The sequence below is a fragment of the Geospiza fortis genome, unplaced genomic scaffold (assembly GCF_000277835.1).
Source record: "Geospiza fortis unplaced genomic scaffold, GeoFor_1.0 scaffold474, whole genome shotgun sequence".
Taxonomy (NCBI): Eukaryota; Metazoa; Chordata; class Aves; order Passeriformes; family Thraupidae; genus Geospiza; species Geospiza fortis.
Genome location: NW_005054661.1, coordinates 122794 through 149070, shown reverse-complemented (window position 1 = coordinate 149070; position 26277 = coordinate 122794). Strand labels below are relative to the sequence as shown.

The 26277-nt window shown below is 53.3% G+C and overlaps 1 protein-coding gene across 1 annotated transcript; it reads right to left on the bottom strand.

The window, feature by feature from the left end:
• Positions 1 to 959: 959 nt before the first annotated feature.
• Positions 960 to 24037, bottom strand: COL6A1 (collagen type VI alpha 1 chain). Its single transcript, XM_005430630.2, is given in 35 exon segments — positions 960 to 3039; positions 3794 to 3823; positions 4148 to 4322; positions 4507 to 4690; positions 4956 to 5065; positions 6142 to 6275; positions 7086 to 7094; positions 7855 to 7891; positions 7978 to 8013; positions 8386 to 8451; positions 9457 to 9519; positions 10076 to 10111; positions 10196 to 10246; positions 10363 to 10425; positions 11170 to 11232; positions 14431 to 14493; positions 16314 to 16376; positions 16538 to 16573; positions 16655 to 16708; positions 16871 to 16933; positions 17411 to 17473; positions 17986 to 18039; positions 18277 to 18321; positions 18417 to 18443; positions 18740 to 18766; positions 18871 to 18915; positions 19668 to 19721; positions 20011 to 20055; positions 20153 to 20173; positions 20358 to 20397; positions 20399 to 20490; positions 20625 to 20784; positions 21072 to 21272; positions 22910 to 23039; positions 23766 to 24037. Coding segments are annotated over 35 exon segments (3060 nt in total). The 5' UTR covers positions 23875 to 24037; the 3' UTR covers positions 960 to 2428.
• Between the last annotated feature and the right edge of the window lie 2240 nt (positions 24038 to 26277).

Below are 26277 nucleotides of genomic sequence, written 5' to 3'. Positions count from 1 at the left end.
TCCTGCTGGTCCCTGTCTCCTGGGAAAGCCAACTTGTCACCTGGTTCTGGTTAAAATTGTGATTCTTCTGGGCAAATTGGAATTTAAAGGGAACATTTAGATTTTTCTCTGGATGACATGGTGAAATGGTGGGTAAAGCTGACAAACACTCAAGAACTGAGGCTCAGAATCTGGCATTCTTCGCTGGTTTGGGATCTTCTTTTCCTTTTTGCAGAGAGAAAATGCTAGGGCAGGGTTAGGAGTGGAGGGGGGAAAATGAACAGAAAAAGGAAAGGTCCCTCCTGCCACCAACCTTTTTTAGCAAAAAGCTGTAAACCAGCCCAAAGACAGGGAGATGTTTCCTCAGGTGCTTTGTTCATCCCTGCTTTGGATATGGCCCAGGTGGGATGTGAGTGGGAACATACAGCAGGGGGTGGGCAGAAGCTGCATTTTCCCACCCCTTCCTGCTGGCAGCAGCCCATCCTGCCGGCTGGGCATCCCTAACCACAAATGTGTAGCCTAAGGGCTTGTCCCTATCATGTTCCTCCACGCCTGACTCATGCCAAGGACTGTGGCAAGCCATTAATAGGTACTTTTTGAGCTGTAACAAAACCTGCCTTTCTTAGGGCAAATGTGAAGGCATTTTTTCCTGACTTTCCATGGAGAGGAGAGCAGGACATCTGACAACAACAGCTGCCACCCACAGAGCCACCCCAGAGCTGCTCCTCAGACTTTCCAGCTGCGAGTGAGGCGTCACCAGCACTCCAGGAGGCAGCATGACTAAGAGGAGGACATGAGACAATGTCCTGTTGAATGTCCCCACTGCCTGGGGAACAACTCACTTTGCAGGAATCCTCAGTGAAAAGCTGTGACAAGCCCTGGGACACAGAGGTGTGGGGTCCCAAGGAACTTTTAGACATCTCTTAGGATGTAAAATCAAGATCGGGGAGGGAGGAAGTCAAGTCAGACAAACACCCAAAGAGATTGTGGAAAACAATTTATTTGACAAATTTCCAAAGTGGACAATTTTAGTAAAACACAGGCATAAAATAAAACTAACTGGTACAATGGGGTTTTGGATACAAAGTAAAGAGTTTGGGGTCCCGACACCTGGCAGTCGCTGTTGGTTTCTCTGAAGTGCATGAATTCATAGCAAGAGCACCAGTGGAAGCGCTGAAACAAAATCTCACCCAGCCAAACCACATTTTCCGTGTGGTCCCCGAAACAACTGTGTAAACACCAAGGGTCCACATCACCCACATAAGTGATAGCACCTTTGTCAATATATCTTAGAGTGTGAGTCAAAGACCCTGGGAGATGATGGCAGCCTTTCACTTGACTTCTCTGGGCTGAGGATGAGGCCTTAATTCAATATATAGTGCAGTTAGTGGGTTTCCCTAGGGCCCAGGTTCCTAACTCCTAGGTGGTCCTATAGAAACAGTACTCCAAGAGAGCTTCCTGGGAATAAGTCAGCTTCACTCTTTTAAAATTAAAAAAAAAAAAATAAAAATTAAAAAAAAATCCCACTAACTGGGCTCAGAGAGATTTTCCAGAATGGAGCTTGACCCATAAAACAAGTTATCAGGTTATTGATGAGGTTCCTGGTTTCACTGTAGGACCATGAGATCAGTAAGTGAAAGATTGCAGTTATGTTGCTTCTTTTAAGGGTTTCCCCCCTCCTGAAAGGCTGCTGCCCATCTTTCCTTTGGTTGGTGTGTAGCCTCCCTGCCTTGAATGGGAGCATCAGTTCTGAGGGATGCTCCACCACCCACCTCTATCCCAGCCCTGGGAAGTGAGTGTCCCATGCCCTGGCTCTGGAGGCCAGACATGCTTGCACACAGCTTGGGTAGTGCAGGCCAGCCCTCCCTCCTCCCCAGGCATGGGAAATATGAACCAAACTTGCCAGCTGTGACAATGATCCCCTCTCAAAGCTTGCTGAAGTGTGAATATTTCACTCAAAGCACAGCATTAGGTTAGGATCATGATGAGCTGGGCAAGTGCTCAACTGATATGTGAAAGAGAGAAGGAAATGGAAAAAAAAAAAAAGATAGCTAAAAAGAGAATAATCAGCCTTAAGAGACGAGGCTAGATCTTAGTGGTACAAAAGCCCTCATCCTGATTCTTGGCAAAAACACAGTGGGATGAGGTTGGTGTTTGTGTTCTGAAGGCTTATTGCTAGGTGTGCTTGTCTTTTCCTGCTGTGGGGAGGGAAGGCAGTCATGGGCAGCAAGGGAATTTGAGGTTAACAGAGTAGAGACACAGATGATGAAGCAGAGAGAGAAGGGAAGGGACTATGTACAGCCAGGCTATGGCACTATGGTTATCTGCATAGATGTAAATTCCTCAGGTTGGTCAAGAATAAAGTTAAATTTTTTTTTTTGCTTTGTTGGTTTTCCTTTTTAGGTGAGACAGAAGCAGCTATGGCCTTGGCAGAAACCCACCCAGATGCTCAGTCAACAGCTATCTTCCTGGACACAGTTTGGTAGAAGACACCACGCAGCAGAGAGGTGTAGTCAGGCACACGGAAAAGGTGCCGCTCCCCGTAAACCACATCGTAATCTGCGCTCTTCCCTGTGACCAGGACACGAATGTTGGGCTCATTGGCTTGGCTTCCCACTGCCAGCACATAGATCTCAATGTCAGCCTTCTGTGCGTCCTGCACAGCCCTCTCAATGGCCCTGGCGGTGATCCCTTGGGAGTGTCCGTCAGAAAACACCAGCACCCTCTTCTTGGCCGCAGTGCGGGCCGAGCGCCGGTACATCTCTGTGATGAACTGCAGAGCAGAGTTCACGTCCGTGGCGTCATTCATGAACTCCATGTTGTCAATGGCCTTGGCAATGACCGTGTAGTTGTACTGGAACTGAGTTTCCACTTTCTGCTGGTTCCGGCCGCTGTACTGCACCACCGAGATGCGCACGGAGTCGTCAGTGGGCTTGCTGGCCTCCAGAAAGCGCCCTGCCAGCCGCTTCACGAACTTCTTGGTGGTCTCAAAGTTCTTGCTCCCCACGCTGGTGGAGCTGTCCACCAGCAGCGTGATGTCGGCTGGCCCGGTGAAGGTGACTGCAAGGGGAAAGGTACAGGGCTTGTTACACTTTGGCTCTTCCATGGAAAGCCAGTGAAGTCACTGGCTTGTCTCACAGGCTTCCTGTCTTGTCAGACTTGGGAAATCTCCATTCGTGCTAGCTTTCTTTCCCCTGCCCCAGTGGTGTCCTACACTTGTCCTTTCACCCATTCATTCCTTCTTTTATTTGGTTTAGGATAGGCTGTAGATGTTTACTTGGCTGAGATAATCTAGTGACTCTTGTTTAAACACAGTGGCTCTCCTTGTGTGTCTGGGGAACCACTTCATCCTCCTCACTTCCCTTCTTTCCATGGAAATTCTGAGGACTGATTATGCTTCTGACTTGGAGGTATACTCCATTAAAACCCTCCCTGTTCTCACTTTTCAAGCACCTTTCTCCAATATCCCTGCCACAGAACTAATTTTGCTCATGCTTCCACTACTAGATAGTAGGAGCAGGTAATGAGGTCAGTTGCTAAAACCTGGGAGGGTTGCAATCTTTCACAGCCTCCTCTCTAGGTTTGAGATGCCAGAGAAACAACCATCTACGCTCTTCTCCGGCTGCTTTGGGCTGGTGTGTGTGTGTGTGAGAGACCCTGAGAGCGTCTGACAGATCTTGCTTACCTCTCCAGATCAGGAGCATCCCCATTGCAAGAGGTGTCCAAGCTGTGCATCCCCACAAACAAAAGCTCCCACTTCCCCCATCACACCACCCACAGCCCCTCAAGCGTGGCATGAGGAGTCAATACTCACTTGGGCAGGTGTAGTCAGGACATTTTTTCTCTGTTAAGAATATAAGAGAGATTAATGTCACCAGCTGGCCCAGAAAAACCACTTGTCCCACAGATCCACAGAAGGGACAGATGTTCCCCTCCAGAAGGTGAACACTCACCTTTGCCACCTGCGCAAAGGCTATAAACATGCATGAAAAATGGTGTGGACAGACATGTCCTGCAGCAGGTGAGGGTGGGGACCTGACCACAAAGTATTCTGACACAAAAGATACCCTTGTCCCTGCTTAAGAGCATGACTGAGGGGACACAAGGGAGGGCATCCTGCATCCCTCACCACCTTTCCCATTGCCTCCAGCCACTGCCTTTCATCCACCTTGGCAGATGTATGAGGTGATGTTCTGCAAGAAGGTGTCATCCAGGAGCTCAGCATAGTTGTCCCTTTGAATGGACAGTCCTGGCCTGGTTGGTCTGCTTAAACAAGCAATGTCATTCAGGTGATCTGGATTTGGAGGGTTCCGGAAAATGTCACCAATCCCAAGGGAAACAACCTGTGGGGAAGTTTGAGTCCATCACTGGATGCATTCATAACTCTGTATGCCTGCCACTTTGTGAAAGTGCTTCTAGTGACACCTGTGCCCCTGCCCTAGCCTTGTGTAGCAAGGACATGGAGACGCCCAGAGAGCCTGCCCTGTGCCACACAGCTGCCGCATGGCAGGTCCCCCGTGCCCTTACCGGGGTGACATCGCACAGGGAGTTGAGCGGGGTGGGGTCCCGCAGGGTGTCGGAGCGCCCGTCCGTGATGACGATGGCCACGCGCTTGTCGGATGTGAACCTCCGCAGCAGGTTGTCCTTGGTGAACTGCAGGGCCTCCCCAGTGTAGGTGCCCCCAGCAATCCACTGCAGGTTCTTGACTGCCCTGCAAGGACAGACACCAGTGAGCCTGCCAGCCCTGCCCATGGGAACTGGAGGAGTAAGAACATGGCTTGTGACCAGGCAGACACCCCTGGAGTGTCTGCACGAGGATTTGGGTGGAAAACTGGCAAGCTCCTTATTTTATGATGCCACCAGCCACCACTTTCCACTAAAGGACATCTAGATCATTGCAGCTGCAGGAGCTGCTGGCCTGGATATGGAGGATATGGGGTGAGTAGGTTCCCCTGGGCCAGACCCCACAGACTCACTGCTTGAGCGCTCCGATGTTGTCGATGTTGGCATCCCCCATGGCCACCAGCTCCTGTGTGTTGTCATGGCTGTACTGCACAACACCCACACGGGACTCCCCAGCTTCAAACTGTGGGACAGAACAGAAACCAGTCAGGGGCACATACCTCAGGGGAACCCAGAGGCTCAGAATCCTGCTGATGGTTTCTCCTGCCTTCATGGCAGGCTCTGATGTTTCTCTTCTGCCTTATTCTGGACAGGCAGAGCCCCACCAGGAGTGGATGCACATTGGGACCAATTTGGTGAGAGTAAATGAAAAGGAGACCCAAACCTAGATCTCACAGCTCACTGGTCTCAACAGCAGCCACTGGAGTCTCAGGCACATGGTAGAATTCTTGGGATTGTCCTGTGTGAAGAGTCAGGAGCCGGATTTGATCCTTGGGTCCCTTCTAACTCAGGGGATTCTATGGTTCCATGAGAAGATATGTTTTCAAGACTCCTGGTTTTCTTCCAACACAGTGGTTTTGCTACCCAGCTCTACCTTTTCTGCTTATTACTGTCTCTTTGCCATCCAAAAAGCCCCATGTATGCCCACCACACTAGCATTCAACAGCAGATTATGTGCTTTAGATGTGGCTGGTTATACCTTCAGGAAAGTCTGGATTCCCAACAGCCCTTCAAATCACAGAGGCAAATAAAGCATACAGCAGGTTACCAGAGAGGAGGCAGGAAGAAGAGCACTTGTGTCCTTCTTCAGACTGAGAGACTCACTATGGGGACAGTACTGCTGGGTTTGGGCTGCAAGGGTCATTTTTAGTAGACTGCTTAACTGGGTGACCTAAATCCAAGCTTGGGAGCTGGACATCAGAAACTTCCAACATACTCCAGACACCTGAAATGCTCATCAGAACAAGGGAGAGACTGAGACACTGATTGATCGGGCTGATTGAATGCTCAATGCACCATCTGCTCTGGGACATGGAGGAAACAGAGTCTCTTTGCCCAAATAGAGTGAAATGTCTATTTTGGGACAACAATCTGCTGTCTAATCTCTATCACTTCATGAATTTGGGAAGACCCACCCCCAGATTGAAGCCAAGCCTGGTGGAGGCTTTTTGGAGTGGGGGCACCTCCCCATTTTCCTGCTTGCAGTGAAAAATAAGTGAGTACGCACAAGGATTTCACAGCACTCAGTGGAAATCTCACCTTGACCCGCTCGTCCTTGCTCAGGCGGTCGATGACTTTGATGATAAAGTCCTTGGCAATCTGGAAGTTCTGCAGGCCAATGCTCTCTGAGCTGTCCAACACAAACAGGAGGTCGACGGGACCACAGGTGCACTCTGGAGCAAGGCACAGGAGCGGAAGGACATGTTTTTCAGGGAAGCATTTCTAAAGGAAGTAGCTGATGCCTGCTGCAGGCCTGCCCAGCTGGGTGCCTATGCCCCAAAGCACAGTGTAAAACAATGCAGGAAAATTAGCTGCATAGGAGACTTGAGAGCCAGTTTATGATTTTTTCCATGTGCATTTGCTCCTTAATAAGACATGCGGCATTTTCAGGCTGTGAGTACCCTCAAACCACCCAGTAATTATTCCATAACCCATTCCCTCATAAGCCTTCTCATGTCTTCCATTCACCCAGCCCAGCAGGACAGAGGTGGCACTGGTGGTCTGGAGGAGGCTGACTCAGTTTGCTCCCCTCTTCCTCATTATTTAAGAATATAATGTGCCCTTGGCTCTCCCTTCAAGCTTTTGGACTGCAAACCCAACCTATCAGGTCAGCATCACAGAATAAAGCCCAGCACATTCTTCTGCTGACCAGCACAAGATTTGGAAGGAAGAGAACAGAACTAGATCCACAGTGTGCCCAGAAGAGACATCCCAACTGTAAAATGGGCAGAGGAAATCCAGCCTGCTGGTACACAGGGCACCTTGACAGCTGTTTTCCAGTTGCAGAACCCAGCCACATCAGCCTCTAATCTGTGTGGCACTCTCAGAGATTGCTTCCTGGCCTCCCTTGCCCACCTCATACCTGGTTCTCCCTCAAAGGCTCTCGCTACATCTCCATGTAGTGAGAGCAGGGAGGGGAGGGGTGCAAGGAAGGAGAAGGACTAGCAGGTGTTTGCAGAGCAGCTTTGCCAAGTAACACTCACCGCAGCAAGCTAGAGGAAAAGGGAGAGAAAGAGACAACATTAAAATTCTTGACAAAAGGATTTTTCAGACCCTAATGCAGACTGCGGGTTTGCGTCTCTGCAAACCCACAGACACCTGGCCTGAACAATCCAAGCTCATGGAGGTTTCTCTCTCACTTGAAATACCCAGATTCTTCCCCATTTCAGATTGTGATGCCCTGACCTGGAGCACCACACACACACACACACAGAGCTCTGTGTCGGCACATGCTGATGCATTCTTATTTAAACAAAATTAAAAGCTAAGTAAATCACCAGAATATAGAGCTTAAAGTCAGTTCTCCATGTACCCTGTGTCCTTCCAGCACTTCATTACTGGCCACGGGCCAGAAGTCCTCTGCAGGAAATATGTGCTGCTTCTCCCCATGGCAGGACACCCCAAACCAGGCCCCCCCATTCCCAGGGGGGAATATTAGACCATGATATTTAGAAAAAAAAAAAAGCATTGCAAAATGGGCCACTCAAAGACTTCTATACAACTTTGCTCATGTTTTCCCTGTACAGAACCACAGACAAACCAGTCTATGCCACATACAAGTGAGACACATTTGTATGAGCTACTCTAGAGATGGAGTTGGAGGTCTGTGGATCAAGGACACTTAATTGTGGCCCATGAAAGCGGAGAGATGCCCATGGATGGCATTCCACTGCCTGAGGACAGGGAAAAGCAGCTGCCTCTTGCTTAGCAAGGCACTGAGCAGGGTGGGAGGAGAGGTACAGGGATACTCACAGCACATCTTCATGATGATGTCCAAGATTTCACATTCCTGAAAACAGAGGAAATGTTTGATTAACAGCAGAAGCAATGCATAGAGCAGGCCAGCAGGCAGCACCCCAATCCTGTCCCACTCACATCAGGTCCTGGAGGCCCCACAGGTCCTGGTGGTCCCTGTCAGACAGAAGCACAGAGGAGTTAGAGGAGCAGTCAGTCCTATCTGTGGTGTACTCTAATGGCACCTTGCCAAGCAATGCAGAGTTGTGAAAAGCCTCTTGGCTTCCCAGTTGCTGGCCCCTGTACTGGGCTTGGAGAAGGAATATCTGCTTGTTTGCATGATTCCCTGCTGCTGCACGGAGGTGGAAGGAGGAGATCCACTTCCACATGTGCTGCGCACACACAGGTGGGAAGGCAGCGAGCACACACAGTGTGTGCATGGCTTGGTGTTGCTCCCAGAGCACCCAGAGCATGCAGGGATGGAGGGATGGATGGAGGGATGGTGGGATGCATGCCACTGGGACCAGCCCTGACAGGATCCTTACTTACCGGGGGACCTTCACGTCCCCTGTGGCCCTTTGCTCCTTTGATGCCACTGGGCCCAGGGGTCAGGTTCTGGAAGGAAAACAAAACCAAAACGCATAAATCTGTGTGTGTCAGGGGGCAGCCCTATCGCTGCCTGGGGGTCTCTGCACAAATCACCAACAGGACGGCACTGCTGGGGAACGCGTCTCGAGCTGTTTATCTTCCAGCATCAGTCTCATTACATGGTTATGACAATGGGAAGATGCCAGCAGCTCATGTTCCTGGCAGGAGACAAACTCACTTTAAAAGTTTTTTGACCAATCACACAGCAAAAGCATATTGACAGTACTTCTATCCAACCACTATGAGCACACGTACCTTTAGTTAAAACAATGCTTGCTTATTTAGAATACAACACCTACTTGTAAACCTTAAGATACAATGCACAGGGCTCCATTATTAAGCCTAGAACTTCCTAATATCTCACTAGATAAACTTTTCTGTAGCTTAATGAGTTATTCTATCCAAGCATGAATACACAGACTATTGTTCTATTCGTCCTTACTTTCTACTTATATAACTTTTCTACTGACGAATCTCATGGCTACTGCTTAGCTCTAATCACAGTTCTGCTGTCTCTGAGGCCTGCCTTTCACAGCTTTACCAAAACCCTCTGATTTTAAGGATTCCCACACAGCACCTTTCCCTCCAGATGTCTGATGAGCCCTGCTTCACCATTGAAGTGTTATCTGAAGTTGCTGTACCCAATTAAATGAAGACTTGGAAGGGACACTGGGGAAATGTCCCTCCATGGGCCAGTGCTAAAGCTCAGATCCCCAGTGCCATCATCATCAGTGCCACCTGGAAGCCTACAAAGCCTTGCAGAGGTGATGCCCACCTCACCTTAACAAATGTGGAGGTTTGCCAGCTGTCAGACACAAAATGAACACCTGGAGGGAGCTCCCATTGCTATCCATCAGTCACTTCTCAGAGGCAAAGGCTGAAGATTTACAAAATCTGATGAGCTCTGGCCCATCATTGCCCAAGGCTCCTGCACTGTGCTCATAGGAAGAGAGGATTCACGTGATTACTCACATCATTGCCAGGGTCGCCAGCTTCCCCCTCATCACCTTTAGGTCCGACATAGCCTTTTGTTCCCTGAAAAACAGTATGGATGAGACTGCTGCGTGACTAGCTGTTGCTGTCGTGTGAAGTTGGTGCTGGCATGTGGCGACCTCATGAGAGCTGGCTTGGGACAGGGGTGGAGAGCAGCACACAGGCTCCCAGCACCAGATTTCAGTGCTCTCGATGACAAGAACTTCTTTGGTGGCTTTCACTGCTACAGAATCACGGAATTGTTTAGGTTGGAAAAAACCTCTAAGATCAAATCCAAACATTAACCCAACACTAAATCAATCCCTCAGCACAGCATTATCCAGCTCCCCTGGGTGACATTCCCAACCCCAAACTCTGGCTCTGGGACTGCTTCAGAGAGCACCCAGCACAAGCTGCTGCCCCTGGGTGTTACAGCCAGAGCAGGACACTTCCACTGGAAGCATCCACTGCAGGGAGAGGTGGGCAGAGAGAAAAGAGAGTTCTGGAGATGCAGGTTGCTTCAGGGAGCCCATTCCAACATGCAGCTGACAGAGAAGTTCCAAGTGCCAAACCACCACCAAGGGTAAATCCTGTGTGGCCGAGGAAGCAGCACACTTACGTTAATGCCAGGGTTGCCTCTGTCTCCTGGCTGCCCCTGGGGATGGAGAAAAGGAAGTGTGTTAGGTTGGACAAGTAGACATAGTGGTATTACAGTTTCAAGGCAGCACAAAAAACTTACTGGGGCACCTGTGAATCCAATTGTGCCATTCCCAGGAGGACCATCCTCACCCTGGAAAGGAAGGCAGACACAGATGAGATAAAGAAATGCAGACTCCTCAGATAGCGTGGCAGCAGGATGCTGGTCTCCTTGGACAGTGTATCTATCTCCCCAGCAGTACCACTCACCCTTTCTCCCATCAGCCCAGGGTCCCCAGGCAGCCCAGGTGCTCCAGGCAATCCCTTTGGACCCTGAAAGAGGCAGAAGAAGGAGTCAAGCATTGCACAGCATCATCTGAGCTGGGAAAACAATGACTTCTGAGGCAACCAGCTACCAACACCAGCCCACCGTGGAAGTGTTCTGCTTATACAAGAGCAATGTGAGGATTGATGCCAGAAAGAAGTTCTTTACTCAGAGGCTGGGGAGGCCCTGGCACAGGTTGCCCAGACAGGCTGTGGCTGCCCCATTCCTGGAGGTGTTCCAGACCAGGTTGGACAGGGCTTGGAGTAACTTGAGATAGAGGGTGTCCCTGCCCATGGCAGGGGGGGAACAGGATGAGCTTTAAGGTCACTCCCAGCCCAAACTAGGATCCAAACTAGGATCAAATGTTCTAGGATTTCTATGTAAGCCAACAGCTGTGCTTGGCTTCCATTTGCTCCCCACCCTGGGGATCAAACCTGCTGGCAGATTCAGGTGGCTGCCCCCAGACAGCATCTTCCCCAGCTCTTGTGACGGGAAGCTCTTTGGTTTGTGGTGTAGCTATAACCTCTCCAAGAAATGACCTGAGGGAGGCGGGGGAAAAGGCAGCTGTGGCCTGAAGGACCCATGGAAATGCCTGGATGTGTCTGCCAGGAAGCCAGTACTGGAGCCTCTACCAATAGGTTCAGTAGCATTCCAGTATCCATGGGATTTGGGGAAAGCCCTAATGGGCAGCACCTGCTGCACGTCCCTGCATCCCCTCCGTGCAGAAGAAGCGATGATGAAGCAGCACTGACCTCACTGCCGGGGGGGCCATCATCTCCCCTGTAGCCTTTGGGTCCTGAAGGTCCAGGCTCACCCTAGGGAAACACAGAAAGTTCTCTCAAAGGGGCTTTCTCTTGCTGCCACTCCTGCCCTGAAGGGCTGGTTCCTTTGTTTTGTGGTTTGATGGCTAGAGGTGCTCATTGGCAAGTTAGGTCCACCTTGGAAAGCCTCAGAATGGACCTATAGATGAGGGTGAATACTGATGGGGAGGTGCTTCAGGAGCCATGTCTGGCTTCTCCTTTTCCTCCCTCCTCCTTTAACACCATTTTCTCTGTGAAACCCTGTGGGAGGTAGATCCCTGCTGAGCATGAACCAAACCCAAAATCTTTCTGGGCTGAGGTGTGACACCGCAGGTATGGGCCACACATCATGTGCTTTTAGTGGCAGCCAAGGCCCCCAAAGCCATCCCTCTCCTTCAGAGCTCACCCCTGTAACCGAGGACCTGGTGGGAAGAGGACCAGGGAGGATGGGCTGATGCTTTCCAGCATCAAAGCACAGCTGTGTGGCACAGTGGCACCACATCAGCCGTGACACAGGTGCCCCTGGAGGACGGTCCTTGGAGCAAGCACATCACCCTGAAGGTGACACAAACCTCCGTGTGCCTTCTGGCTTGGATGAGTCTGGGTCCCAGCCAGGGTGGCTCTGGGGGGTTTCTCTTCTTGGGAGGCTGCAGAGCCCTGGCAGCGTGTGCTGGAACAGACCAAAGCTGTCACGCTCCCACATCCCATCTGGGCAGCGGCTGCTTGCTCCACCAGCTGCAGGGCTGGCCAGAGGCACCACGAGACAGGAGAAGAGGCAGGAGGAGGGCTCTTTTCTCTGAGAGCTCCGCAGATGCCCAAGGGAGCCCCTCCACCTTCTACTCAGTGCTCACAGCCCTTTGCAGGGTTTGCCTTCCAGGAGGTGAGATATGATGGTGGACAATGAGCGGGTAGTGATGCTGTGCCATCTCATCAAATATTCAGGCAGTATTTTGTGTGGAGCTGAGGGTGCAGCCAGTCCCCAGGCAATGGAGAGGACAGAGGGATGCAGAGACCTGGTGCTGAACATCCATACATGTCATACACACCCTTCTCCCAAGGAAAGGTGTCCTTGTGGGCGCAGAAAATTTAAAATAGCACAGTGCAGAGCACTGAACTGCTTCAAGGCATGTGACCTTATTTCTGCACAAAAGCCCAGAAGAGAGAAATCTTGGAAGGAAGGACAGGAACTTGTGATCCTCCACACCAGCCAAGGCTGGAGCCACGGCACCCTTGGCTCACACTGGCCACTCTCATCCTCACTGCAGCCACACAGCGCAAATCCCTCATGGCCTTGGAGGAGTTTATGATGGATGATGCAGGATTTTGGGTGAGTATATCTTGTCCACTACTTCTCTGGATGCAAAGAGCATGCGACAGAAGGGATGGGCACCATGGCCAGGAATAGAGAAGGGCCACCAGACCTGTCCCATGAGGCTCAGGGAAAGAGCGTGCTGGCCTTTAGCTTCTCTCAGATAGAAACAGGGTGAAAGGGAGTCATAGGTTAGCAGGAGCACTTTCCCCTTGCCAAGAGAAACACACTCCAAGGTCCAGAGCACACAGATAACACAGCTTGAAAAATACTTGTGTTTGCCAAGGTCCCACTCTTACCCAAACCTAATTACACATTTATTTTTAATTTGGCCAAACACAAGCATTTTTCCTCAGCTCATGGAAAAATCATCCTCACTTTGCAACTGCTGTTCAAATCTCCCTGGAGTGGTGGGAGCAGTGGGGCAGCCTCTGGCCTGGGGAGGCACTGGAGCTGCTTTTGTAATGCTTCCCTCCCTGACAGGGGTTTGATTCAAGTTCAGTGGTGGGGAGGGAAAACTGGTGGCCCACAGGAGACGCCATTCTTTCTCCTCTTCCTCCCCAACAGGAAAGGCTGGCTGAAAGTAGGATCTGTCCCAGCCTGGCTCCCCATCACGCTTGCATCAAATTTTTGTCTTCTACATGATCTTTCTCCTGCCTGGAACCTGGAACGTGCCTCTACCACACAGAGGTAGAGGCAGCCGGGGCTCCAGCCCCAGCCTCTTTTGCTGGCACCAGCCTGCAGCACTGATCAGTGGATCGTTACATGCACACATCTGAAGAGTTGCTTTCCCACCAGGGCCAGCTCCCAAAAAGACACCTGAGGAAGCTGGATTCTGCCAAACTCTCTCTGCACAGTGCAGGTCTGACATGGGCAACACCCATGCTGGGGACAATATGAATTCAACAGCCCCCCCTTCATGTTCTGCAGTCCAGATCTTCTCCAAAGGCTCTCCAACACCTGGCCAAGGAGAAAGGAGTTTAAAAGCTGTCTCACATCTGTCTGCATGCTGGCCTCCATGCTTCACCTCTTGTGGGAGTGCTGCTCTGCCAGCGTGGGAGGGTTATCTTGATACATTCCTCTATCGTGGGATCCATCAAAACTCCGACTGTGTGAGTAAAAGGGGAGTTGTCCTACAGAGCCCATTTCAAGGGTGATGTCAAAGTGTGCTTGCTCAGGTGCAAATATCCTATTGGCCATTGCAATCAGTGCCATGGCCATGAAGGAATGACCCAGCAACACCTCCAGACCTCAAGTTATCAGTTGGGAAGAAGGAGCCTTCAACTGCGCAGGGGACAGAAGCCTTCCTCAGGCTGGAGGTGGTCAACCCTGCTCTCCAGCAAGCCTGTGGAGTCTGACATCTGTTCCTTGAGGCACACAAGGCACAGGCAGACCCCAGAGCAGGAGGGTCACACCTTGCAGCCAGCAGACTGGAGGAACACTGGCTCTGGGAGAGGCTGTCTCTGCAGGATGCCGAGGGTGTCAGGGATACCGCTGGGGCCACGTCAGGATATCCTCACTGACACAAGATGTGTCACTGACAGCCCTGAGTGAAGTGAGCAGTTTCTGGCCCCAGGCCTGCACATTTTGTGTGTGGCTGCATCTTGCACTTGCCAGTTTCCAGTTCTGTCAGATGTGTTGGCATCTGTTTCCATGGGATTGGGAAATGGTGTGCAGGTTGCTCTGCCCACAGCCCAGCAGCTAAGTCTCCTTTTTTTGGTCCTGTTCATATCCCGGATTCTCATAGAAATCCCTGCCCTTCTTCACCAGCTTTGCTTCCTGGTCTAGAAGATGCTGAGAAGTTGCCCCAAGATGCTGTGGCATCAGTTAAACTTCCCATCCCACTCTCCCTGATGTCCCAAACACTTCCATCTAAGATCCAGAAGGTAAAACCAAGCTCTTACCTGGTCGCCAGGTGGACCGAGGGGTCCTTCCCGCCCTTGGTCACCAGGTGGTCCTGGCTCTCCCTGAAAACACACACAGAGGAGCAGGTGTGGGTGCAAAGGGACCTGTGTGCAATGGGGAGCAGGGGTGCAGCACCCACAGTGGGATGGAAACGCAGCCATCCAAACAGGCAAGGATTTGAGGCAGATTGAGGAATTGAGTAGGGAGCTGTCAGAGATGGAGGAAGATAAAGACAGGCTAGTGTGGCCACACTGAATCCAAGAAGATAGGCCTAAGAGGAAGGCCGTGTGAGGCTTGCATCTAGGGGACGTTTTCCCACCCATTTTGTGCCACAAAAGCAGAAGCGTGGAGAGATTCATCTTTTGCAGATACACAGAGCTGGCCCTGGACCCAAACTAGCCACACTCTGCACCCATGGAGGAGCACAGCTTCCAGGATAGCTGCATCCTTCCTCCAGCCTGCCATCCCTATGGAGCTTAGGGGATTTCCATGGGAATGAGGCACAGATGAAGACAGACACCCTCACCTCTCACTCCCCTCTCCTTTGTTAACACTCAGAAGCCTGAGCCAAGGCTCTTTGCAGAGAACTTGTAGGGCACAGAAAACCTGAGTCTCAGTGGTTTTGCACCCCATCAGTTCCAGTAGAAGGAAATACCCCATGGACATGGCTCAGTTCTCTTTCACTGAACAGCCTTCCACAAATCCAGCAGAGCTGCATCCCAACAGGGCAGTGTGACTGCCAGGCCAAGGCTGGCTCTGCAGCACCTTCCTCATCCAGACACATAGCCAGGAACAAACAAGCCAGGGAGGCAGAGGAGAGGAGAATTTGGGGGAAGCGGTTGAGAGGTTGGTGACCTAAAGCTGTTGTTTGCAACCTAGAAGCGTCCAGATGCATAAGCCAAACAGCAAATATAAAACCCAACTTCCAAATGGCCCTGAGACATTTCTGGCAAGGTTGCACAGCCTCGTGCTTGGACTCAAAGTTGGAAGGAAGCAGCCCATCGTCTGCTGAACAATTTAACTGCAGGACACTGGCGTGCCTTCATCTCCCGCACATCTGCCCCGCACACCCCGTGCAGCAACGCTGACGCTCCCTGAGCAGTAAACAGGAAGGGGGAGGCTGCCAGAGGCCCCCCTGAGCCAGAGCTGCCCCCTCCCGAGGCAGGCCTTTGCCCCCTCCAAGCTGGTGCTGTGTCCTGGCTGTCCTCGCTGCAGGGACAGGAAATGAGTGGTGCAAGGGTGGACGGCATGATGGGATGCTGCTCCGGGATGCCCTGGCTCCCCACGCCCCGCACAGAGCGCCCCTTGCCCCTCCCTGTGGCGTGTGGCACGGCTGTTGCTCGCCACATGTTTGTCCTGGCCTGCTGAGGGTTCCTGCCTGTCCCTCCCACGCTCACGCTTGATGACTCACCCCAGCAGGCTGGAAACATACTTTCCTAGTGATTCCCACTCAAAAGGGGAGGGAAGAGTGTTTTCCCTTCCATCCATGCCCACTCATGCTGGCCTGCTGCTGATTGTACCTGCGCCCTCCTACCCGAGCCACTGGTAGCTCACGCAGCCCCTGAGCACACAGAGGAGGACCCCTTGACTCCTTCCTCTTCATTAACTAGTTTTCCAGTTGTGAGAGAGGAATTGACAGCTGTTCACTTGCTCTTGGCTTGCTGGGCATGCTCTCCTCTGGATTTTGGCTGTTTTGTGATCACCTGCCAGCAAAAAGGGGCAACAGCAGATCCTCCCAAACTGGCATGCCAAGGCACGGAGCTTGCCTGCTGGCCCAGATGCTGGTGGAGTTAGCTACGGGACACCTATTCCCAGCCCCTGGCTTCCAAGCATCACCCCTCTTGCAAGCAAATGTAGAAGGCTGCCCTGCGGGTGCAGTTACCGGCTGTCCTCTGGGCCCACGGTCACCCGGCGAGCCTGGGGCTCCTCTCTCCCCATTGCTGCCCTGCAAAGAGAGGGTGGCATCACAAAACCAGGGCCTGTTCCCAGCAGGCCAAAGCCCTCCTTCACTGCCCACCTCTGAGCAGGCTCAGCCCCAGGCCCCCTCCTCCTCTTCCAGAGGGTACCAGCCCCTGCCCGGGGGGGGTGAGGGGTGCTCTCACTTACCCGCTCTCCAGGAGGACCATCCTCACCTAGAGCACCCTGTGGAGAAACAAGAGGGGGGGTCAGGGGGTGGGGATGGCCAGCAAGCACACACAGGGGAATCACAGGTAGAGAACTCACCTCGTCACCAGTCTCTCCAGCTGGTCCAGGCTCACCTCGGTTCCCAGGGGCTCCCTGCAAGGCACGGGGATGCACACAAGAGGTCAGACAGTTCTGGATCAAAGCCCTGCACGCTTGAAGAGCTTTGGGCAAACTATGCTTCAAAGCCCAGGCTGTAGCAGGGGTCCTCTCACAGAGAGCAAGAGGATGTTCACACAAGGGTGCTTCTTCACCCACCTTCTCTCCAGGGTTGCCAGGAATCCCCTGCCGGCCAGGCTTTCCATCATTCCCAGGCTCCCCCTTCACAAGAACACAAGGCACCATCAAGACTGCATCCAGCAGTGCATTTCAGTTCCCACAGCACAGAGGCTGTCAGGAGCCACAGTGCACCCCAAGCCTCTTTCAGGGTTTTGCTGTCTCCCCATCCCAACAGATCCCTCTCTACTCCACTCCCAGTGAAAGCCACCTTTTCACAGCACTCCCCTGAAATCTCAGGGATGATTTGTGCCAGGCTTGTGGGCACCCTTGAACCGTGGGTACACTGTAGGTGATGGGAGCCTCCTCTAGTGAAGAGGCCAGGTTGGACAGGGCTTGGAGCAACCTAGTCTAGTGGAAGGTTCCCCCTGCCATGGCAGGGGTGGAATGAGGTGGACTTTAAGGTCCCTTCCCATCCAAACCATTCTGATTCTGCGATAGTCTTGCCCCAGTCAGTGCAAGCAATTTCCACCTCTTCCTCCTGCATCCCTCCTCTGCGTGATGCTGGGCAGAGCAACTCACCTTTGCTCCCTTGGGTCCAAAAGCACCAGGATCTCCCTTTGGTCCAGGCGGGCCTTGAGGTCCCTGTTGAAATTAAAGGCAGTGTCACTGAAACCTGAACTGGTGACACCACCTGCAGGAAACTGGGCATGGACTGAGCATCCCAGCAGCCTGGCAGGCGGCTCCTGGTTGGGATGGACGGGAGGGATATGGCCAGAAGGGACTCCTGCACTATGGAGCTGTGCCAGCAATGCTGCACCCACATTGCTGAAACACTTCTGAAGCTCAGAGGAAAATGATGGAAAAGGTGGTTTTGGGCTGCTGTAGCTGGACTACAGTGACATTGGTGCCACCACAAATGTGTCATCTCGGGAGCATGGAAAAGGCAGGGAAACTGGGAAAATGCAATGTCAGGTGGCCCCAGGGCAACTGAGGACAGCTTCCAGGCAAGGATGAGGCAGAGTGCCCCAGGGTCAGCCCCGAGGTGCCATGCCTGGGATATAAGCATCACACGTTTCCAAGCAATTCCCTATTTCCACACACCATCATGGCAGAGCTGTTCACTTGCATGCAAGGGGCACCCACAGGGTACCTACGTCGAATCCGGGAGAGCCTTTGCAGCCAGGTAATCCAGGGTATCCCGCTTCACCCTGTCAGGCAGCCAAAACAGGGGTCCCCAATGAGTGACACTCGCAGAAAGACCCCAGCCATCATCCCAGACCCCTGGAAGGGACATTCCAGCCCCATCCCTGGCTGGCAGATGGATGGCCCTGCAGGGAGGGAACTCCACTGCCCCACAGGCTTCATCCCCAGACCCCACAATGGCTTTGGAGGGGCAAAAGCCAGGGTGTTCAGGCCAAGCAAAGTCCCCTGGAGCAGAGATTTACCTTCTTGCCATCAATGCCATCGATTCCACGCCTGCCTTTCTCACCCTGAAACAGAGTACCAGGACCATGAAGTGATTCCAAAATTCCCAGTGCCTCCCAAACGTCAAACAGAGGAAAACAGTGCAAAAGCAGAGTCTGACCTTGGCTCCTTTGGCTCCTCTTGAGCCCTGCAGAGGGAAGGACAGAGGTGTCAGACGTCCATGCAGAGCAGATCCATCCCCCCACCGCAGTGCAGTCCCCACACCAGCTCAGTCTGAGGACTCAGGCATTTACCACTCCTCTGCAGGTCACTGGATCCCACTGGATCCTGCTGGATCCCTGCTCTTGGCTCAGGCAGTGCCAGCAGGAGGGGTGCATGTGGGGGCACATAGCAGACCCCAACACCACGCAGCTGCAGGGCCAGCCCAGGATAACCACTCATGGGGACACAGGGATCTCTCCCAAACATCCCTGCTGTCCTCACCTTTTCTCCTCGGCTTCCTTTGTCACCCTAGAGAGGAAGGCAGAAAGGGAAATGGGAGATTGAGAACACTGGCAGCACAAAGCCCGTGGCCCATCTCTGAACCACCTCTGTGAGCCTGCAGCCCCACATACCTTCATTCCTTGGTAGCCAACAGGTCCCATGTCTCCTGGTCTGCCCTAGGGGACAGAAACACGGTGTTATAGACGCAGATACAATCACCACCATTGGACAGCAGCCCCCCAGACTCTTGATATGGGACTCAGCTGCCATTCTTTCACACAGGAGCCTCTCCCATAACTCTGCTCCTTGTTTTCCTAGTCTGAGAGCATGGGATCATTGTGGAGGGCCAAGAGGACTTGCCTTCACCTCCACCATCTGCAGCTCTTCATGGAGGTGAGGGAAACTGGGCGCTTGGGGACATGGCATTTGGGAGGAAAGGGAAGGGCAGAAAACCCTTGGGAAGAAAAAATGCATGGCATGGGGTTTCCAGTTTGGGAGCACACAGGACGGGTAACTGCATGCTTAGGTGTGTGTGATAAATGTGCCTCCCAAAAATAAGTGTGCCTAGTAAAATAAAAGAGGGAGGAGGAGGGAAATAGTTTCCTCATGCTCTCAGGTTATTTACCAAAGATTTCCCTGTAACACTGCTGTGCTTGTTGTGTCAGAGGACGCAGGAGGGAGCCCAGAGTCCACCCCTGGGCTGGCACACATGAGTCAGAGACATGTCCTGCAGGAGGGACGGCTATTTTGGGTGAGGAACAAGGAAGCCTTGTAGCAAGAGGAGGAGCCTTCCCACTGCACAGCAATGCATGACTGCACACCCCATAGAAACAGGATGATGCTGGTGAGGATGCACCCGAGAGGTCTGGCCACAAGCAGCCAAAAAACAGCCCCTGTGCAGAGTCACCAGGGCTGGTCCTTCACTTACTGGGTCTCCAGCCTCTCCTTTCTGGCCGGGAAGACCTGGCTTGCCTCGTTCTCCCTGCAATACAGGAGAGAAACACAGTTAGTTTATCATCCCCAGGAACAGAACAATGACCTGTTGAAAGAAGAGCAGGGAGGATGGGAGCAGAAATGCTCCATAGATAGAGGGAGCAGATGGTGCTGGCCATATGGGAGCATGGTGTGGGTCCATGCCCCACAGGTGATGCTGGGAGCCTTTTCCAACCTTCTTGGTTCTATGAGAATGATTCCAGGTCTCTGAGCATCCCCAGTGATCCCAAAACCCACTGTCCCACTGTCCCACAGTGCAACCACAACCAGTCCCTCACCTCATGGCCAGGGTCACCAGGAGGTCCAGGGGGCCCTCGGGGAGGCTGCAGGAGAGATGTGTGGGTTAGACCAGCCTGAGGCACAGCCTGGGACCACAGGGATAAGAGGGAAGGGGACAGGGCTCTCAAAAGCCTGACTCACCTGGCACTCGAAGGAGCAGCACTGCACAGAGGGAAGGAGGAAACAGCATTAGAGGAGGTGGCAGCAGCAGGGTCAGCCTGCACCCTGCCTGGGAGGAGGCTTTCCAGGCTTACAGAGGTTGCCTGCAGGGCAGGGCTGTGCCACCAAGCCCCCCTAGCCATGGGTCACCCACAGGGGACAGGCTCAGCCACAGGGCGACACTCACCGATTGCTCCGTGTTAAGTTTCTGCAAGACAAGAAAGCAAAGCCACATCGAGCTCCCGGGTGGGCTTCAGGCTGGTGGCAGTGAAATTGCGGCGGTAGGCGTGGTCCGTGGCAATGATGTTCAGCCGCTGGTCCTGGGGGTGGGGAGGGCAACGTGAGACCTGTGGGCACCTGTGCAGGCTCTGAGTGCCCCTCCTTTGTACCCTGGGGGTCCCATGGTCCCACTGGGGACCCCCTGCCAGGAGCATCCCTGCTGTGTGGTCCCTACCAAGTGGTTGGGGGAGATGGCAACAGAGAAAACTTTGATCCCCAGCAGTTTGGCTTCATTGGCAGCATCATCCAGGCCTCCACAGGGCTCCTTGTAACCTTCCAAGGGATGTCCATCAGTCACCACAATCAGGTATTTATTCTCCTTGTGATGGGAACCACTGGAAGGGTTTAAACACAGGATTTAACGCTGAAAGAATTTAGCTGGAGAGGAGTGGCTGGACACCTGGGGACACTCACCCCAGACAGTGCCCCAGCCTGTGGTCAGGGCGTGGCTCATCCCAGCAAAGCTGGAGCAACTTGCCACCCCTTTCCCCACGCTGTGATCTCTTTTCCCAGCCTGGGGACAGCTCAGCACAATGCACAGGGATGTCCCAACCCAGAAGCTCCCACTCTCCACCGACCAGAGCCACACCAGCCCCACCCCGCCGCGGCCTCGCCGCCTGACCCGATGAGCAGCTCCTCGATGCCGCGCTTGATGGCGCAGTCGGTGTAGGTGCCCTTCCCGATGTAGTTGACAGACGACACGCGGTTCTTCAGCTCGCTCTGCCCGCTGGGCATCGGCGTGAGGCTCTTGATGAGCACCACCTCGTCGCTGTAGTGCAGCGCTCCTGCGTTCCACACCAGGTTGCGGTCGCAGCGGTAGTACCTGCACAGACACGCCAGGACACAGGGTTTGCTTCGCTCGCACCAGCATAGGAAATGCAAATCCTCTGCAGAACAGGGATTTGCCAGGGTTCCCTGCTCTCCTGCAAAGCTGGGACATGCTTCCCATGCAAAGCACACCATGGGACCCCAGGGTAACTTGTCCGGTGGGTGGGAGGGCAAAGCGATGCAGTGGGTGGGCATCTGCAGGGATCAAACAGCTTGGCAAGAGAAGCTTCTGGAAGAGGTGCCAGGAGCTGGAGCCGGGCAGGAGGGGCTGAGCCAGATAGCCAGGTGTGTGTGTGTGTGTGTGCAAGGCAGGTAACCACTGAAACACCCCGCAAAGAGGTTTTCCACTGCCAGATGTGTTAAAATCAGAGAGGGATGCCTCGCTCGGAAGGATGCTCTGACTTGGGGAAGGATGTGTGTGTGTGTGTTGCAGCCCTGTTCTGTGCACTGACATATCCAGTACCTCTGACTCCCTGGGAAAGAAGCACCACCTGTGCTTTGGCCACTGCCCCAAAAAAGATCTTTTCAGGATATGGGGACCAATCCCAAAGGGATATGATTTCTTTTTCAGTTAGTGGGGGCCGGTCCCAAAGGAGTGGTGTTGCACATCTTCTCTCTGCCCATCAGGAGCTGTCCCAAAGCCACGTGAGCCTTGTCCACTGCTGTTCCCTCTATCCCACTGCAGAACTGAGCCTGCAGGCCTGAGCACAGGGGAGAGTGATGCTGCACTCACAGAGGCCTGGCAGGTTGCTCCCAAGCACAAGGCTCCTGATCACTCAAAGCCTTGTGAGACAACTCTTCTGCCTGGGCAATGGACAGGTGAGCTGCCCCCCTCCTAACCCTCCTGAGATGGGGCATTGCCCTTCCAGCTGGTGCAGCACTGGGTCATCCCCACAGTGCCCCTCTGGGCACCAGCACACATCTGCTGCTGCCCTGAGGAGCTCAGCAAGACCCTCGTGCCTCCAGCACTTGTGGTGCCCCTGTGCATCCATGGATCTCCTGCCCTCAGTCAAGCCCAGCACCACTCCCCCTGGGATCCAGGAGCTTTGGTGCTCCTGGGCATCCCTGGGCATTCCCTTGGGAAAGCCAGGGTCCAACCTTGGTTGGTGGCTGCAGAGGTGGGTGAGGAGAAGACAGATAAAGAGCTGGGGAATGGGGTGGGTAAGGGGCACCCAAAGTGGGGATGCACCAGTGGCAAGGGAGGCTTTGCTCTGCAGCTCGCCCTGTGAGTGCTGAGTTTAACCCCAGAGGTGTCCTACTGCCACCCCTGCACCCAGGTGGTTCTGGGCCTGAGCACAGGGACCAGCATCGCTTTGGCGCTGCACAATAACCACACAGCCACCCAGAGGTGGTGGGGTTGGGCTGCCGTGTCTGCCACTCCAGCAATTCCTGCCTTTCCTGAGGGTGGGCACTAGCAGCTCTGTTCAAGCCACGCTGCTGCTGTCAGCACAGACAGAGACAAAACCGAGCAGCTGAGCACTGGGAGAGGGGGAAGAGGCTCCCATCCCCCTCCCCAGCATCCCAGCTTTCCTTCTTTTCTTCTGTGGACAGACACACAGGGGGATCTCAGCACCCCACCCAGCAGCAGGGTCCATCCCCAAAGCAGTCTGGATAAACCCCTGGGGGATGTACCTCTGGGTGAGTTTATCAATGAACCGGTTGGTGAAATCTTTCACTTGGGTAACCAGGTCCCCAAAGGGCTTCACCCTCAGGGCAACACTCTCTGAGGTGTCCAGGACGAAGAACAGGTCCACAGGGCAGTCTGGGAAGAAGTGGAGAGGCAGGAATTGGCCGGCAGCCCTGCTGCATCGCCTCCCCCTCCCGGGCTTCCCACAGTGCCCACCCCATTTCCCTCTTAGCAGGCTCCTGGGATCTGGGCTAAGGGGAATGCTTTCACATCCTTACCCCTTTGGCATCAAGAGTAAGCAAGATCACTTTTTCAGAAAACATAATTTTGTGTAATTTAACACTTTCCTATACTTTCTTCCCTGTTTCCATTCAAAGGATATCTTTGCAAGACCTATACTACTTATTATACCAAATAACATGCAGCTGCAGGAACCACTCAAAGAAATGAAACCAGTTTAGCAATCAATGCAATAAGAAAGTTAAAATTTTCTGACACATCCTGCCAAAAATACAATTTTAAGAAAGAGCAATAACATAAACTTCCCTTAAGAGCCAGCACCCAGCCCAGAATAGTTCAGAAAGCTGGATTGGTATCCACTGTTATCCCCCTCTCCTGCATCCCACTGATACGGGTAACTCCAGACCAGACAGAAACAAGGAAAAAGAGCCAAAATACATGAATGGGGGTACTTCTTGCAGATCCTCTCTAATCCTACACTGCTCTCCTCAGCAAGCCCAAACGTCCCGACAAATCTGTGGTGTGTCTGCAGCAGAGGCATCCATCCGGAGGGAAACAGCAGTCAGGCTTCTCTGCTGATCCCGGGAAGGAAAACCACCCTGGAAAGCATTCCAGGCTTACCTTCTGTGCTGGAGACTTGGGAGATGATTTCTGGGCGCTGAGCACATGAGCCCCCCCACAGGAGGCCGGCCGGGAGCAGCAGAGTGAGCAGAAAGTCTCGCAGCCTCATGTTTCTCGGTTCAGATTACCATCGAGCTGGATCCAAGGAAGTAAGCAGGGCAGGAAAACCCAGCAGCTGAGCGAGGCCACAGTCTGGAGGCAGGAGTCGCTGAAGATTTTTTTTTTTTTTTACCGCTTTCCTCTTGGTTTCTGTGGGAGGAAGAGAAGGCAGGAGGGTAAGGGTGAGGAGGAGACTTCTCCACCCTGAGGACGGAGGGAGGGATCAGGAGGTGTCAGCTGTGAGTCAAACTTAGGAAGCATTTCTCCTTACCCTTTTTATGGATGTCACTATACCTGCGATGGCAGCCCAGCCACTGGTGCCTGGGACCCCGCAAGCCTTGCAGGGAGCCCTGGAGCAGGCAGTGCCCACCAGCGCTGGGGCTCAGCCTGCTTGCTGGAGCAGGGGGGCTTGGGACACCTGCCAGCACTTTCCTCTCAGCTCCTGGGACAAGAAAGCTGCGCCAGGGGGACAGGCATTCCCATCACATCCCAACCTGCAGGACATCTGCTCTGGGCTCTGCCAGGGGAGTCCCCACCACGCGGCACAGCCGAAGCTGCGGGCATGGGGGCACCATGGAGGCACAACATTTTTTGAGAAGCTCTTTCTTCAAAGACTTTTGGAGAGACTCTCTTCTCAGTTTTGGAGAAGCACCTTCTTCACTTTCTTGGCTTTCAGGGCTTTCTGCTCAAGCCAGTCAGGAACAAGAGAGGCTTGTTACAGAGGAGAAACCCACAGGGTCACCCAAGATTGCAAAAAGCCTTCTCCTCAGGGCCATGCTCAGGGCAGGGAGTTGGCTACAGGGTCAGAGCTGTTAAGGCCAGGAGGCAGAAACAGGAGCACAAGTCCTTAGGGATATCTGGAGATGAGCATCTTGTCACTTGGAAAGATGGCAGGAGAGACTGAGGACCTCTACAGCAAGGCACCCCAAGGTGGGATTGACCATCTGCTCTTTATGGCCAGAGCTGGAGATAGTCCTGGAGGAGTCCCAGGTCCTGCCAAACCCCACGTGGGTGGGAGCATTAATTGCTATGGAGGGGTAGGGGGAGAGGTGAAATACCTGAGGGCTGACCCTGGTACAGCTGCAGCTGTAACTTGCTCCCAAAAGCACAGGAGGGCACCAAAAGCTTTAAATAAAACATTTTAAAGCATTAAATAAAATGTTGATGGCTCCAAAGAGCAGAGTCAAACCCAGCAGAGCAGCACAAACCCAGCTGGCACAAAGTTTGCACCCAGGCTGGGCGCATGGAGGCAGCAGGAGACCTGCCACACTGGGGGACCATGCGGGGCTGCTGCCACCTCTGTCACCCTGCCTGTCCTCTGACAGCATCTCTGAGGGGATGGTCAGGCAGAAACGCTGCAGGTTTGGCTGTTGGAGGTGTCCCAAGTTGAGAGCGATCAGAAGAACCCAGAAGCTCCACTGATTACAAGTTAAAGCAGTGGAGGACCCTGTCCACTCTACACAGGCAGATACATCAAATAATGATGCTTTGGATAAACAGCATTCAAAACCAGTGGAAAATAATCTGCAGAATGTGCTGAACTGAAACCTCACGAACCCAAAAAACTTCAGGCACCCTTTTTTCACTCCAACATGAATTTACAGAATCACAGAATAAGCTGAGCTGGAAGGGACCGTCAAGGACCATCGAGTCCAGCCAACCACCCAGGCACTGAGGTGTGTGGGCTCTGCTGGGCTGCACATGTGGCGCCAGGAGATGAGGGCACTGCAAGGCAAATGTGCACAACATCTCAAACCTACTGAAGATGCTCTCCCAGAGAGCAAGCACGCCCAGGGACAAGTCCTGCTGCCTGACACTTCATGGGGGTCTGACCTGATCTGGCTTTCCAACACACCTCCTCAGGCTCCCACAAGGGAACTCTCCTGGGATTTTGAAAACCAGCCAGCAACTCCCAGAAGAGGGTTGCTGGGAAGGGATCTGTCTTCATGCATCAGCTCAGCAGAGTCATTTCCTCTCAGCATTCTCCCTTCCTCTCTCCCCTTCCCTCACAGGGGATTATCCCAAGAAGCAGAGCTGACCTCCCCCTCCCTGCAGGCAGGGAAAAGCAAACCCCCGTTGGGAGCAGCTCTGCAGAGCTGGAGAAAGCTGGAGGCCAGCTGGCCATGTCAGCAAAGACTTAATGATCGTGGTATGGCCTGTGCAAGGCGCCTGCTGACCGTACAAGGCCCCGAGCAGCTGCAGCCTGTCAGACCCCGTATGCCCTGGGGAGCTCTTCCCACCCCACTGGGGACCCCCGTCCCTGCCTGGAGCCCAGGCCTGGCCCCCCCAGGGCTGTCATCAGGCATGACGTCCCAGGAGCACCTCACCACATCGCTGGGCTGGAGCAGCGTCCAGCTTCCAAAGCATTTTAAATCATTGCCTTTTCCAGCTCTGTGGTGCTGGAAACAACAGC